Source organism: Kryptolebias marmoratus, linkage group LG9 (assembly GCF_001649575.2).
Source record: "Kryptolebias marmoratus isolate JLee-2015 linkage group LG9, ASM164957v2, whole genome shotgun sequence".
NCBI lineage: Eukaryota > Metazoa > Chordata > Actinopteri > Cyprinodontiformes > Rivulidae > Kryptolebias > Kryptolebias marmoratus.
This window is the reverse complement of record NC_051438.1, coordinates 10,802,954-10,818,864: the sequence shown is the minus strand read 5'-3', so window position 1 is coordinate 10,818,864 and position 15,911 is coordinate 10,802,954. Positions and strand designations below refer to the sequence as shown.

Below are 15,911 nucleotides of genomic sequence, written 5' to 3'. Positions count from 1 at the left end.
TAGAAATTAGTAAAATAATTTGGCAATTATTAAATACAGAAAGAAAATACAAAATTGTACATAACAAAGGCATTGGACATAGGAATATTACTAATGTTTGGAAATTGCTTTTTTAAACGTTTTTAAACATCTTAACCCTTTTTTAAATATTTAACCTCCACATAAATTGAAATGAATGAACCCAAACTATAACACGGGTTACACTCTCCCCCACTCAAATGGTTTACATGTCCCTATGAAACCTAATTCCCATGAACATGAATGAAAACATAATTTCAATAACACAGAAAAGTGAAACAAAAATTCCCTCAACCAATCTTTATGACTACACCCCTATGTACTATAGTCAAAGGCTGGTCTTTAGACTTCCCTACCTCATCATAAGTCAGTCTAACAACAGGCTTAATAGACCTCTTCTCACGTCTAAGGGAATGTCTCTGAGGTCGGACTTCCTCAGTCACCCTAACAGGAGAAGGTCTTTCAAGCTCTGCACTACCTGTTAGTTCAGCAGGCGTCTCTACCTCATCGCCAGCATCACTTTCACCATCGCTAGAGTCTGCTATGGCTTCTGACATCACATCATGTTCGGACTCTTCATCATGATCAGATGCACTGTCCTGCGCAGCAGTGTTCTGTATTTCACACTCACAATCTCTTTCTGCGACAGGATCTTCAAGATCTTCAGATTTGGACCTCCATCTGCACATAAGCTGATATTCAGACTCAGGATCACTAGACTCTCCATCCAGCGAATAACCTGCATTGTCTTGAGGCCTCGTACCATGTGGTTGACGTGTCCTTGACTTCCTCTGACTCCTAGTCACAGGTCTTGTGGTTTGCTGTTGAACATCTGAGTCTTCAGAAACCCTCACCAAACTTCCAATAGGCAAAACATTGTCTCTGTGAATAGTTCTCAGCTTCCCCATCCCACTCTCAGGCTTCACCCTGTAGACAGGCAAATCAGGGAGCTTTTCCATGATCACATAAGGTAAAGAGTTCCACCTACTCTGCAACTTATGTTTCCCGTGCAACCCCAAGTTCTTCAGGAGCACTCGATCACCCTTGACTAAGGTTTGATTGCGTAGAGCTCTCTCATAGTTCTTCTTGTTCCTCACATGAACTTGAGTTGCAGACTTGGTAGCTAACTCGTAAGCACTCTTTAAGTCTCTTTTGAGATCTTCCACGTAACGTGAATGACTAACTGGTTCTTGGTCATCAGTACCAAAACATACATCAATTGGCAATATGGCCTCTCTGCCAAACATGATGTAGTAGGGTGAAAACCCTGTAGCATCATTCTTGGTACTGTTGTACGCATGTACTAACTGACTCACATGACGACTCCACTGACGTTTGTGGGTATCCCTCAGGGTTCCCAGCATAGATAACAGCGTCCTATTAAAGCGCTCCGGTTGTGGGTCACCCTGAGGATGATAGGGTGTCGTCCGTGACTTACGGATTCCCAAGGTTCTCAGAAGCTCCTGAATCAACCGGCTCTCGAAGTCACGCCCTTGGTCCGAATGAATTCGAGCTGGAAGACCATAATGAACAAAGAACCTTTCAACCAAGACCTTGGCAACAGTGACTGCTCGTTGATCTCTAGTCGGGTAAGCTTGTGCATAGCGACTGAAATGATCAGTCACCACAAGAATGTTAGAAACTCCACTGGAGTCTGGCTCTAGTGAAAGAAAATCGATACATACAAGTTCCATAGGTCCTGCAGAAGTGATCTGGTGTAATGGAGCAGCTCGTGGACATGGACTCTTCCATGTGACACACTTCCCACAGTTGCTTATGTATGTCTCAACAGTGTGACTCATCTTCGGCCAGTAGAACCTTTCTCTCATTAGTTCTACAGTCCTCTCTACACCCAAGTGTCCCATGTCATCATGCAATGCACGACACACCTGTATTCTGAACTCTTCGGGTAAAAGCAGCTGGCGGTGTTGTTTACCAGAAGCTTTGATTTTCACTCGGTAGAGTAATCCGTCTTCAATCTTCAGTTTGGTTCTCTCCCGTTTCAACAAAGAAACTTCTGCATCAGTAACATGAGATGGCCAGCGACCTGTGTTCAAGGCCTCTCTTACTGTTTTGAGAACAGGGTCTTTGAGCTGGGCCCTTTGCAAGTCGTCAGGGGTTAACCGTTCTAGTTGTCCACCATTCAGGTGGGTTGCAAAACAATAGAGCTCAGGAATACCCTCTACAGGAACTCCCAGTCTTTCAGCCATACACATATCTTGTGCCCGCACTTGACTACAAAGTGTTTTTACATCACCCTGACACAGTTTCTTCCAGGGTTCTGCTTCAACATCAGACCAGTTACGTGAGAGCAAGTCAGCGCCAATGTTCACCTTTCCAGGGTGATACTTGACTTCAAAGTCATGCATGGCTAGTGCTGCAAGCCACCTGTGACCTGTTGCGTTGAGTTTCCCAGTTGTCAGCACATATGTGAGCGGATTGTTGTCAGTCATTACCGTGAATCTCACACCATATAGGTAGTCATGAAATTTGTCTACCACGGCCCACTTGAGCGCTAGAAACTCGAGCTGGTGAATGTGATACTTCTGCTCAGCAGCAGTCAATCCTCTGCTGGCAAATGCAACAGGACGGAGACCTTCAGGATAAACCTGGTGTAAGACTGCTCCTAAACCTTTGAGACTAGCGTCGGTGTGCAACACATAGTGCTTGTTAGGATCTGCGAACGCTAACACAGGCGCATTGGTAAGGCATCGGATAATGTCACGAAAAGCTTTTGTGCATGCATCAGTCCATCGTGATCCAAAAGGTTCGGCCTCCTTGAAGTACTGATGATCTTTTGTGACTGTAGGCTTCTTGCCTTTCCTCACCGGAGGATACCCTTTGGTCAGATCTGTCAAGGGCTTAACGATTGAGGAGTAGTTCGCCACAAATCTGCGGTAATAACCACAGAAACCAAGGAATGACCTCAGTGACTTAAGGTCAGTAGGCTGTGGCCACTGGGTTACAGCTTCGACCTTAGCTGGATCTGCCGCAATCCCATCAGCAGAGACAATATGGCCAACATACTTGACTCTGGGCTGACAGAACTGGCATTTGTCCAAAGACACTTTTAGGCCTACCTCCTCAAGGCGATCGAGAACTTTCATGAGTCTCTCCTCATGTTCTTCTAGCGTAGCACCAAACACGATTAAGTCATCCAGATAAACAAGGACTTGTAGCAAGTTCATGTCTCCAACGGCCTTCTCCATCAGACGTTGAAACGTCGCCGGAGCTCCCATCACTCCTTGGGGCATACGCTCGAATTGGTAGAAGCCAAGAGGACAAATGAATGCGGTCTTGTCTTTGTCTTGTTCCGCCATTGCGATTTGGTAATAACCGCTACGAAGGTCTAAGACAGAGAACCATCGACTTCCTGCTAAACAATCCAATGCGTCATCGATGCGTGGTGTGGTGTATTGGTCTGGTATTGTCTTGCTATTCAGAGTCCTATAGTCTATGCACATACGCACATTTCCATTCTTCTTTCGCGCTACCACAATAGGCGAAGCGTATGGACTCCTTGACTCCTGTATCACTCCAGCGTCTAACAGCTCTCGGAGATGTTTACGCACATCCTCTATGTCCGCAGGCGCCAGGCGTCTGGATCTCTCACGGAATGGACGGGGATCGGTTAGACGAATGTTGTGCTCAACGCCTTTGGCTAAGCCAACGTCCCATTCATGGAGTGAGAACACATTGCGTCGACGACAGAGTTTTCTCCTTAGTCTCTCTTTCCATTCATTGGGGATAGGCGAATCCCCAAAGTCTATCAGACTTGGATCCAGTTCTTCGGCATCTTGACTTTTCACAATAGGTCTGGCCAAATCAGCTGACTGAACTGTACCTAGTGGGGTACCTCGAGGTATTGTAATCTCCTTCTTGGTCTCGTTCTGAATCAACAGAGAGAAGCAATTGGGATCAATGGCAGAAGCGGGAGCAACTACAGGCTGGAACATCACTCCGTAAGGTAATGCTACAGTTTCACTTGTCTCCACCACGATTATGCCTTTAGGTGCTGGCTGAGTAAGGTCCAGTTGACATGGTACACAGCGACTTTCCTGTGGGGTAAGTGTCAAGTCATTAGGGCCCATGTACTTCACTAAACCTACGGAATCATCGGTGTTTGTGTCATTGGCGTTAGGCAGTACTGATTCTCTCTTCTGTCTGTTGTTGTTGATTCTCAAGGCACGGGCTAAAGCCTCACTCTTTGGATGACCACACAAGTCAGCAAGTCTGTGGAACAAATTAGCGTTTGTGCCTAGGATCACTGGGACCTGATCGGGTGTGTTAGGCCCAGGGCAAATCAGTGCCAACACTGACAATGTCTCTGACTTTCCAGTTAGCTCCTTTGGGAACTGCATGTCAACTACAATGTATCCTGAGTAGGGATAGCTTGTATCACTTAGTCCCCAAATGGCCAATCCAGAGACTGGTTGTATGGGTATATCTGACAAGTGCTTTTCGTAGAATTCCTGGAAAATGATAGTTACTTGGGACCCACTATCCAATATGGCTGTACATGGGTTACCTTTCACTCTCATTTGCACTGTAGATGGTGGACCAATGAGACCTTTGGGAAGCGGGGCATTTGCGTTTGAGCATACTTCCTGCTTTTTAGAGAAGCAGCTGAAGGTCTCACTGTTTGGATTGCTCTCATTCGATTGCTTGCCTTTTGCTTTGTTAAGCGAAGCTATGAGTCTCTTTATGACTTTTTTTTCATTCTCAGGAGATGAGCACTGAGTGGCGATATGACCATCTTCTCCACATCTGTAGCAGAAGCGTTCACCACCTCCAGGACTTTGTGCTTGCCTAGAACCTTGACTTAGGCTCTTAGTCCCGATAGCGGCTACCGTAGCCGAAGGGTCAGTTGTATTTTCTCCTTTGAACTTCAACTTTTTGTTTAATCTTTTAACTTTCTTTCGTAAAGCAGCAGCCTCTGACTTATCATTGCCTGAGTGACTCGGAATTAGCATAGGTGCGGGAGCACTAGCTCCTTCATTTGCCGAACTCTTACTCATTTCAAATACTTGAGTTTTCAGAGCTTTAAAATCAGCCTTTAGCACTTCTATGTCCACATCATCATCGACTAAGTCTTTACTAGCAGCAACATTCCGAATACGTGCATTCACCTTCTTTCGTGTTTGCTGGTATTCTTCTTCGGTTCTGATTTCAGACAGTAAGTCAAGAAAGTTGGGAGGTGTACTACGTCTCTCCTTCAGGCGTAGCTGAAGCAACATCAAGTCTGAGTCAATTGCACCACGAAGCAACTGTTCAACGCGCACTTTGTCTTTTTCATTAGCTGAGACCCCTCCTTTCTTCACCACTTTGGCCAGAAAAGGTTCAATCCGGCGAACATAGTCTGACAGCTTCTCACCAGACTTCTGCTGTATGAGCCGGAAAGAAAAGTACAGATCTTCGGCAGACTCAGCAGAACCAAATGCGCAGTCCATCGCATCAAGAAACTCTTGGGCTGTGGCTCTTGGCTTACTGAGGCGTAGTGACTTGACAATTTCGAGAGCAGGCCCTCTCAAGCCTTCCAGGATTCGTCGTCTCTTCTCTTGTTCAGTGAGTTCACTCTCTTGAACCATCAACGTCGCTTGTTCTAGCCAATATTCCAAAGTTTCTTCTCCAGCTGGGGTGGGAGTGATACCAGAGAAAATCCGCAAGCGGCGGTATCCATGGCTCTCAGTTTGACTTCTGGTAGTGCGGCTGACCACGTCGACCATGGCACGTAAGACTGACTCATCAGTGGAAGACATGCTTTGAATATCGGCAAAGGTCTTTCCCTCTGACGATAGAAACCGTTGCAACTTGACTGAAAAGTCTTCAGCAGGAGCAGAGGTAGTGGGTTGTTGAGCATGAGTTATGATCTTCCAAATAGCGCCATCATTGGGTCGGACTTCAGGAGGAACTAAACTCGGGTCGATGACTTCTTTACATTCACAGAGAACCAATACGCCATCGCCATCACTGTAGGGCTTTGTCCCCCTCACACGACCCCAGCATCTGACTGAGTGTAGCTCTTCTTCAATTTTGGCCACTTCGAGATCTTTCCCCACCCCTACCACTAATATAGCATGAGTGACATCAATAGTTTCAGTGTCACACCACTCGCTAAGCTCCGCCTGCCACTTACTATCAGCCATGACTGATAAATAAAAAGTTCAACTTTCTATGAAAATGTGCAGAGTTACACTATAACAAGGGTAAATAAGTTCAGAAATTCTCATAACATCCCAGCGGTGCCTCCATTTTGTGTAGCGCCCCTTTGCCTACATTACTGGCAAAACATCCGAAATCATGTAAAATAATCAAATATGGGACGCCCTGAGTTCTTATCGTTAAAAGGTGATAAAACTGTAGTCGTTGTTATCGGATTAGTTATGAGTTCCCTTATAAATACCTTGTAACTATACCTTTCTTTTACTCAAGGAGAAATCTGTTAATGAAATAATGAATTGAAACAGTAAATGTCTTTCTTCTTTTTACTTATGAAAATATATTTCAAATGAAATTACCCTGAATTTAGTAAAATGAAATACCTTACATTTGTAAATAAACCATAAACACACTTGAAGAAGTGAACACAACTTAAAACAACTCAACTTACCTGTATAGCAATGTACAGTAAATAAGGAATGTGTCTTAACTCAAAACCTTACAATTAAAGTTTCCCTTTAAAGTTCAAAAATCAAACCCTCAGTGTCCATCAGTCACTTGCAGAGCATTAACAAACCAAAATCATCAAAGTCATTAGTAAATCCTAAGCTATGCCGGCTTTATAATAACTAAAATGACCAAAAAAATACCCGTTGCAGGCCTGAACGTCGCTTGTGTGCGTTGGGGCCTGGAAACTTAAACACTGGCCGCTTCACTCAATGAGCAAACAAAATAAATTGACTCTGTACCTGACTCCTTGCGTTTGAAAGTGAAGAGTAGAGCGTTCATGTGCGCACAGCGTGGACCTGTCGTGGCTCGTGGCTCTGCACGTGTCTCCTGCATGGACTCCCGCAGCACTGAATCTCTCGGTCCCCACCGTGTAGTCGATCTTGGTCGTCTTTTCCAAACGAAACCGCAACTCCTCCGGTGTCCAAACGATTCTCGTCTCCAAGTCCACAAAGAACAGCAGTCGTGTAGCTCACCAACGTGGTAGCCAACCCTCCTCGCTGTCTCTTAGCTTAGCGTGCTCTCGCGTGTGTCGCGTCAGTTTTCACAACAGTCCAAGCTGCGACTTCTTGAAAAACAGAGAAAAAGTATCCCACCGCACATAACTAAAGTCCACTGCTTTTATAAATGTCCTGGCCGAACACTTGACTGCAGCTGCCTTTCCTTAGCTAGGAAAAGTTTTTGCTTAGCATATGCTAACTGGGAGGAACAATCGAGCAGACTGTCTCCTTCACCCCCCTCCGTCGAACTCTCTCTTTTTTCCCCTCCCCTTCCAATTGCGCAACAGTTCAAAGATCAGTATCCCTAACCAAATAGAAATTAGTAAAATAATTTGGCAATTATTAAATACAGAAAGAAAATACAAAATTGTACATAACAAAGGCATTGGACATAGGAATATTACTAATGTTTGGAAATTGCTTTTTTAAACGTTTTTAAACATCTTAACCCTTTTTTAAATATTTAACCTCCACATAAATTGAAATGAATGAACCCAAACTATAACACGGGTTACACTCTCCCCCACTCAAATGGTTTACATGTCCCTATGAAACCTAATTCCCATGAACATGAATGAAAACATAATTTCAATAACACAGAAAAGTGAAACAAAAATTCCCTCAACCAATCTTTATGACTACACCCCTATGTACTATAGTCAAAGGCTGGTCTTTAGACTTCCCTACCTCATCATAAGTCAGTCTAACAACAGGCTTAATAGACCTCTTCTCACGTCTAAGGGAATGTCTCTGAGGTCGGACTTCCTCAGTCACCCTAACAGGAGAAGGTCTTTCAAGCTCTGCACTACCTGTTAGTTCAGCAGGCGTCTCTACCTCATCGCCAGCATCACTTTCACCATCGCTAGAGTCTGCTATGGCTTCTGACATCACATCATGTTCGGACTCTTCATCATGATCAGATGCACTGTCCTGCGCAGCAGTGTTCTGTATTTCACACTCACAATCTCTTTCTGCGACAGGATCTTCAAGATCTTCAGATTTGGACCTCCATCTGCACATAAGCTGATATTCAGACTCAGGATCACTAGACTCTCCATCCAGCGAATAACCTGCATTGTCTTGAGGCCTCGTACCATGTGGTTGACGTGTCCTTGACTTCCTCTGACTCCTAGTCACAGGTCTTGTGGTTTGCTGTTGAACATCTGAGTCTTCAGAAACCCTCACCAAACTTCCAATAGGCAAAACATTGTCTCTGTGAATAGTTCTCAGCTTCCCCATCCCACTCTCAGGCTTCACCCTGTAGACAGGCAAATCAGGGAGCTTTTCCATGATCACATAAGGTAAAGAGTTCCACCTACTCTGCAACTTATGTTTCCCGTGCAACCCCAAGTTCTTCAGGAGCACTCGATCACCCTTGACTAAGGTTTGATTGCGTAGAGCTCTCTCATAGTTCTTCTTGTTCCTCACATGAACTTGAGTTGCAGACTTGGTAGCTAACTCGTAAGCACTCTTTAAGTCTCTTTTGAGATCTTCCACGTAACGTGAATGACTAACTGGTTCTTGGTCATCAGTACCAAAACATACATCAATTGGCAATATGGCCTCTCTGCCAAACATGATGTAGTAGGGTGAAAACCCTGTAGCATCATTCTTGGTACTGTTGTACGCATGTACTAACTGACTCACATGACGACTCCACTGACGTTTGTGGGTATCCCTCAGGGTTCCCAGCATAGATAACAGCGTCCTATTAAAGCGCTCCGGTTGTGGGTCACCCTGAGGATGATAGGGTGTCGTCCGTGACTTACGGATTCCCAAGGTTCTCAGAAGCTCCTGAATCAACCGGCTCTCGAAGTCACGCCCTTGGTCCGAATGAATTCGAGCTGGAAGACCATAATGAACAAAGAACCTTTCAACCAAGACCTTGGCAACAGTGACTGCTCGTTGATCTCTAGTCGGGTAAGCTTGTGCATAGCGACTGAAATGATCAGTCACCACAAGAATGTTAGAAACTCCACTGGAGTCTGGCTCTAGTGAAAGAAAATCGATACATACAAGTTCCATAGGTCCTGCAGAAGTGATCTGGTGTAATGGAGCAGCTCGTGGACATGGACTCTTCCATGTGACACACTTCCCACAGTTGCTTATGTATGTCTCAACAGTGTGACTCATCTTCGGCCAGTAGAACCTTTCTCTCATTAGTTCTACAGTCCTCTCTACACCCAAGTGTCCCATGTCATCATGCAATGCACGACACACCTGTATTCTGAACTCTTCGGGTAAAAGCAGCTGGCGGTGTTGTTTACCAGAAGCTTTGATTTTCACTCGGTAGAGTAATCCGTCTTCAATCTTCAGTTTGGTTCTCTCCCGTTTCAACAAAGAAACTTCTGCATCAGTAACATGAGATGGCCAGCGACCTGTGTTCAAGGCCTCTCTTACTGTTTTGAGAACAGGGTCTTTGAGCTGGGCCCTTTGCAAGTCGTCAGGGGTTAACCGTTCTAGTTGTCCACCATTCAGGTGGGTTGCAAAACAATAGAGCTCAGGAATACCCTCTACAGGAACTCCCAGTCTTTCAGCCATACACATATCTTGTGCCCGCACTTGACTACAAAGTGTTTTTACATCACCCTGACACAGTTTCTTCCAGGGTTCTGCTTCAACATCAGACCAGTTACGTGAGAGCAAGTCAGCGCCAATGTTCACCTTTCCAGGGTGATACTTGACTTCAAAGTCATGCATGGCTAGTGCTGCAAGCCACCTGTGACCTGTTGCGTTGAGTTTCCCAGTTGTCAGCACATATGTGAGCGGATTGTTGTCAGTCATTACCGTGAATCTCACACCATATAGGTAGTCATGAAATTTGTCTACCACGGCCCACTTGAGCGCTAGAAACTCGAGCTGGTGAATGTGATACTTCTGCTCAGCAGCAGTCAATCCTCTGCTGGCAAATGCAACAGGACGGAGACCTTCAGGATAAACCTGGTGTAAGACTGCTCCTAAACCTTTGAGACTAGCGTCGGTGTGCAACACATAGTGCTTGTTAGGATCTGCGAACGCTAACACAGGCGCATTGGTAAGGCATCGGATAATGTCACGAAAAGCTTTTGTGCATGCATCAGTCCATCGTGATCCAAAAGGTTCGGCCTCCTTGAAGTACTGATGATCTTTTGTGACTGTAGGCTTCTTGCCTTTCCTCACCGGAGGATACCCTTTGGTCAGATCTGTCAAGGGCTTAACGATTGAGGAGTAGTTCGCCACAAATCTGCGGTAATAACCACAGAAACCAAGGAATGACCTCAGTGACTTAAGGTCAGTAGGCTGTGGCCACTGGGTTACAGCTTCGACCTTAGCTGGATCTGCCGCAATCCCATCAGCAGAGACAATATGGCCAACATACTTGACTCTGGGCTGACAGAACTGGCATTTGTCCAAAGACACTTTTAGGCCTACCTCCTCAAGGCGATCGAGAACTTTCATGAGTCTCTCCTCATGTTCTTCTAGCGTAGCACCAAACACGATTAAGTCATCCAGATAAACAAGGACTTGTAGCAAGTTCATGTCTCCAACGGCCTTCTCCATCAGACGTTGAAACGTCGCCGGAGCTCCCATCACTCCTTGGGGCATACGCTCGAATTGGTAGAAGCCAAGAGGACAAATGAATGCGGTCTTGTCTTTGTCTTGTTCCGCCATTGCGATTTGGTAATAACCGCTACGAAGGTCTAAGACAGAGAACCATCGACTTCCTGCTAAACAATCCAATGCGTCATCGATGCGTGGTGTGGTGTATTGGTCTGGTATTGTCTTGCTATTCAGAGTCCTATAGTCTATGCACATACGCACATTTCCATTCTTCTTTCGCGCTACCACAATAGGCGAAGCGTATGGACTCCTTGACTCCTGTATCACTCCAGCGTCTAACAGCTCTCGGAGATGTTTACGCACATCCTCTATGTCCGCAGGCGCCAGGCGTCTGGATCTCTCACGGAATGGACGGGGATCGGTTAGACGAATGTTGTGCTCAACGCCTTTGGCTAAGCCAACGTCCCATTCATGGAGTGAGAACACATTGCGTCGACGACAGAGTTTTCTCCTTAGTCTCTCTTTCCATTCATTGGGGATAGGCGAATCCCCAAAGTCTATCAGACTTGGATCCAGTTCTTCGGCATCTTGACTTTTCACAATAGGTCTGGCCAAATCAGCTGACTGAACTGTACCTAGTGGGGTACCTCGAGGTATTGTAATCTCCTTCTTGGTCTCGTTCTGAATCAACAGAGAGAAGCAATTGGGATCAATGGCAGAAGCGGGAGCAACTACAGGCTGGAACATCACTCCGTAAGGTAATGCTACAGTTTCACTTGTCTCCACCACGATTATGCCTTTAGGTGCTGGCTGAGTAAGGTCCAGTTGACATGGTACACAGCGACTTTCCTGTGGGGTAAGTGTCAAGTCATTAGGGCCCATGTACTTCACTAAACCTACGGAATCATCGGTGTTTGTGTCATTGGCGTTAGGCAGTACTGATTCTCTCTTCTGTCTGTTGTTGTTGATTCTCAAGGCACGGGCTAAAGCCTCACTCTTTGGATGACCACACAAGTCAGCAAGTCTGTGGAACAAATTAGCGTTTGTGCCTAGGATCACTGGGACCTGATCGGGTGTGTTAGGCCCAGGGCAAATCAGTGCCAACACTGACAATGTCTCTGACTTTCCAGTTAGCTCCTTTGGGAACTGCATGTCAACTACAATGTATCCTGAGTAGGGATAGCTTGTATCACTTAGTCCCCAAATGGCCAATCCAGAGACTGGTTGTATGGGTATATCTGACAAGTGCTTTTCGTAGAATTCCTGGAAAATGATAGTTACTTGGGACCCACTATCCAATATGGCTGTACATGGGTTACCTTTCACTCTCATTTGCACTGTAGATGGTGGACCAATGAGACCTTTGGGAAGCGGGGCATTTGCGTTTGAGCATACTTCCTGCTTTTTAGAGAAGCAGCTGAAGGTCTCACTGTTTGGATTGCTCTCATTCGATTGCTTGCCTTTTGCTTTGTTAAGCGAAGCTATGAGTCTCTTTATGACTTTTTTTTCATTCTCAGGAGATGAGCACTGAGTGGCGATATGACCATCTTCTCCACATCTGTAGCAGAAGCGTTCACCACCTCCAGGACTTTGTGCTTGCCTAGAACCTTGACTTAGGCTCTTAGTCCCGATAGCGGCTACCGTAGCCGAAGGGTCAGTTGTATTTTCTCCTTTGAACTTCAACTTTTTGTTTAATCTTTTAACTTTCTTTCGTAAAGCAGCAGCCTCTGACTTATCATTGCCTGAGTGACTCGGAATTAGCATAGGTGCGGGAGCACTAGCTCCTTCATTTGCCGAACTCTTACTCATTTCAAATACTTGAGTTTTCAGAGCTTTAAAATCAGCCTTTAGCACTTCTATGTCCACATCATCATCGACTAAGTCTTTACTAGCAGCAACATTCCGAATACGTGCATTCACCTTCTTTCGTGTTTGCTGGTATTCTTCTTCGGTTCTGATTTCAGACAGTAAGTCAAGAAAGTTGGGAGGTGTACTACGTCTCTCCTTCAGGCGTAGCTGAAGCAACATCAAGTCTGAGTCAATTGCACCACGAAGCAACTGTTCAACGCGCACTTTGTCTTTTTCATTAGCTGAGACCCCTCCTTTCTTCACCACTTTGGCCAGAAAAGGTTCAATCCGGCGAACATAGTCTGACAGCTTCTCACCAGACTTCTGCTGTATGAGCCGGAAAGAAAAGTACAGATCTTCGGCAGACTCAGCAGAACCAAATGCGCAGTCCATCGCATCAAGAAACTCTTGGGCTGTGGCTCTTGGCTTACTGAGGCGTAGTGACTTGACAATTTCGAGAGCAGGCCCTCTCAAGCCTTCCAGGATTCGTCGTCTCTTCTCTTGTTCAGTGAGTTCACTCTCTTGAACCATCAACGTCGCTTGTTCTAGCCAATATTCCAAAGTTTCTTCTCCAGCTGGGGTGGGAGTGATACCAGAGAAAATCCGCAAGCGGCGGTATCCATGGCTCTCAGTTTGACTTCTGGTAGTGCGGCTGACCACGTCGACCATGGCACGTAAGACTGACTCATCAGTGGAAGACATGCTTTGAATATCGGCAAAGGTCTTTCCCTCTGACGATAGAAACCGTTGCAACTTGACTGAAAAGTCTTCAGCAGGAGCAGAGGTAGTGGGTTGTTGAGCATGAGTTATGATCTTCCAAATAGCGCCATCATTGGGTCGGACTTCAGGAGGAACTAAACTCGGGTCGATGACTTCTTTACATTCACAGAGAACCAATACGCCATCGCCATCACTGTAGGGCTTTGTCCCCCTCACACGACCCCAGCATCTGACTGAGTGTAGCTCTTCTTCAATTTTGGCCACTTCGAGATCTTTCCCCACCCCTACCACTAATATAGCATGAGTGACATCAATAGTTTCAGTGTCACACCACTCGCTAAGCTCCGCCTGCCACTTACTATCAGCCATGACTGATAAATAAAAAGTTCAACTTTCTATGAAAATGTGCAGAGTTACACTATAACAAGGGTAAATAAGTTCAGAAATTCTCATAACATCCCAGCGGTGCCTCCATTTTGTGTAGCGCCCCTTTGCCTACATTACTGGCAAAACATCCGAAATCATGTAAAATAATCAAATATGGGACGCCCTGAGTTCTTATCGTTAAAAGGTGATAAAACTGTAGTCGTTGTTATCGGATTAGTTATGAGTTCCCTTATAAATACCTTGTAACTATACCTTTCTTTTACTCAAGGAGAAATCTGTTAATGAAATAATGAATTGAAACAGTAAATGTCTTTCTTCTTTTTACTTATGAAAATATATTTCAAATGAAATTACCCTGAATTTAGTAAAATGAAATACCTTACATTTGTAAATAAACCATAAACACACTTGAAGAAGTGAACACAACTTAAAACAACTCAACTTACCTGTATAGCAATGTACAGTAAATAAGGAATGTGTCTTAACTCAAAACCTTACAATTAAAGTTTCCCTTTAAAGTTCAAAAATCAAACCCTCAGTGTCCATCAGTCACTTGCAGAGCATTAACAAACCAAAATCATCAAAGTCATTAGTAAATCCTAAGCTATGCCGGCTTTATAATAACTAAAATGACCAAAAAAATACCCGTTGCAGGCCTGAACGTCGCTTGTGTGCGTTGGGGCCTGGAAACTTAAACACTGGCCGCTTCACTCAATGAGCAAACAAAATAAATTGACTCTGTACCTGACTCCTTGCGTTTGAAAGTGAAGAGTAGAGCGTTCATGTGCGCACAGCGTGGACCTGTCGTGGCTCGTGGCTCTGCACGTGTCTCCTGCATGGACTCCCGCAGCACTGAATCTCTCGGTCCCCACCGTGTAGTCGATCTTGGTCGTCTTTTCCAAACGAAACCGCAACTCCTCCGGTGTCCAAACGATTCTCGTCTCCAAGTCCACAAAGAACAGCAGTCGTGTAGCTCACCAACGTGGTAGCCAACCCTCCTCGCTGTCTCTTAGCTTAGCGTGCTCTCGCGTGTGTCGCGTCAGTTTTCACAACAGTCCAAGCTGCGACTTCTTGAAAAACAGAGAAAAAGTATCCCACCGCACATAACTAAAGTCCACTGCTTTTATAAATGTCCTGGCCGAACACTTGACTGCAGCTGCCTTTCCTTAGCTAGGAAAAGTTTTTGCTTAGCATATGCTAACTGGGAGGAACAATCGAGCAGACTGTCTCCTTCACCCCCCTCCGTCGAACTCTCTCTTTTTTCCCCTCCCCTTCCAATTGCGCAACAGTTCAAAGATCAGTATCCCTAACCAAATAGAAATTAGTAAAATAATTTGGCAATTATTAAATACAGAAAGAAAATACAAAATTGTACATAACAAAGGCATTGGACATAGGAATATTACTAATGTTTGGAAATTGCTTTTTTAAACGTTTTTAAACATCTTAACCCTTTTTTAAATATTTAACCTCCACATAAATTGAAATGAATGAACCCAAACTATAACACGGGTTACACAAGAAACATAAAATAAATATATTGTGACCAATTTGAGACATAATTAGGACACTTTGTGACTAAATTGAGACAAATAAAACTGGACATCACTCACAAGAATGTCACAATTTATTTGCCTTTATGTTGCAAACGTGTTGGAAGTACCAATTCAGTTAGTGTCCAAGTGAAAATGTGTGTATTTTCTCATAGTTTTGTGTCTTCAACTTGTCACCAGCAGTTGCAGCTCAGTGAGACACAGGCTTAAGACATGAAGGCTTCCCATCATTCTTCATTTCTGCAAAGATATGGCATGGTTTTATTTATAGCTTTATTAACTTTTTATACTGCTAAACCATCTAAAAAAGTTATCTTTAACACAGAGGCAGAAAAGTGTGGGGGACTATACTATTGCAGATCTCTAAGTACTCATTTATAATGCATCTTGTCAAACAACTGGAATGATACTGGATGTGATGTTTGTGAGAAATTGGTCGTCACGACAACTCAAGATGATACTTAACAGAGAGGGACAGATCACTCCTCTGCATGTTTGTTTCTCTGCACACATACACTGTGTGTGTGTGTGTGCATACACTTGGCTGTCCATTTTTCTAAAAGCTTGTTGCCACACCATCATCTCTTTCTCTTGACACACTCAACCACTATATGTGAGGCACTCCGTGTCAGTATATAATTATACTGTGAAGACAAAAAAAAAAGATGGAACTGAGATC

At 44.6% G+C, this 15,911-nt stretch overlaps 2 protein-coding genes across 2 annotated transcripts; both read right to left on the bottom strand.

Annotated features, from left to right (window-relative positions):
• Positions 1–308: 308 nt before the first annotated feature.
• On the bottom strand, positions 309–6,358 carry LOC119617377. Its single transcript, XM_037977552.1, has one exon. It carries the CDS (start codon positions 6,162–6,164, stop codon positions 309–311), a length of 5,856 nt encoding a protein of 1,951 aa, XP_037833480.1. The 5' UTR covers positions 6,165–6,358.
• A 1,447-nt stretch (positions 6,359–7,805) lies between these two features.
• LOC119617376 lies at positions 7,806–15,185 on the bottom strand. Its single transcript, XM_037977551.1, has one exon. The coding sequence runs from the start codon at positions 13,659–13,661 to the stop codon at positions 7,806–7,808; it is 5,856 nt and encodes a 1,951-aa protein (XP_037833479.1). The 5' UTR covers positions 13,662–15,185.
• Positions 15,186–15,911: the final 726 nt, after the last annotated feature.

What these genes read in the sequence shown, in the direction of transcription:
- LOC119617377 (XM_037977552.1), bottom strand. Translation starts at nt 6,164, where the DNA reads ATGGCTGATAGTAAGTGGCAGGCGGAGCTTAGCGAGTGGTGTGACACT.
- LOC119617376 (XM_037977551.1), bottom strand. Translation starts at nt 13,661, where the DNA reads ATGGCTGATAGTAAGTGGCAGGCGGAGCTTAGCGAGTGGTGTGACACT.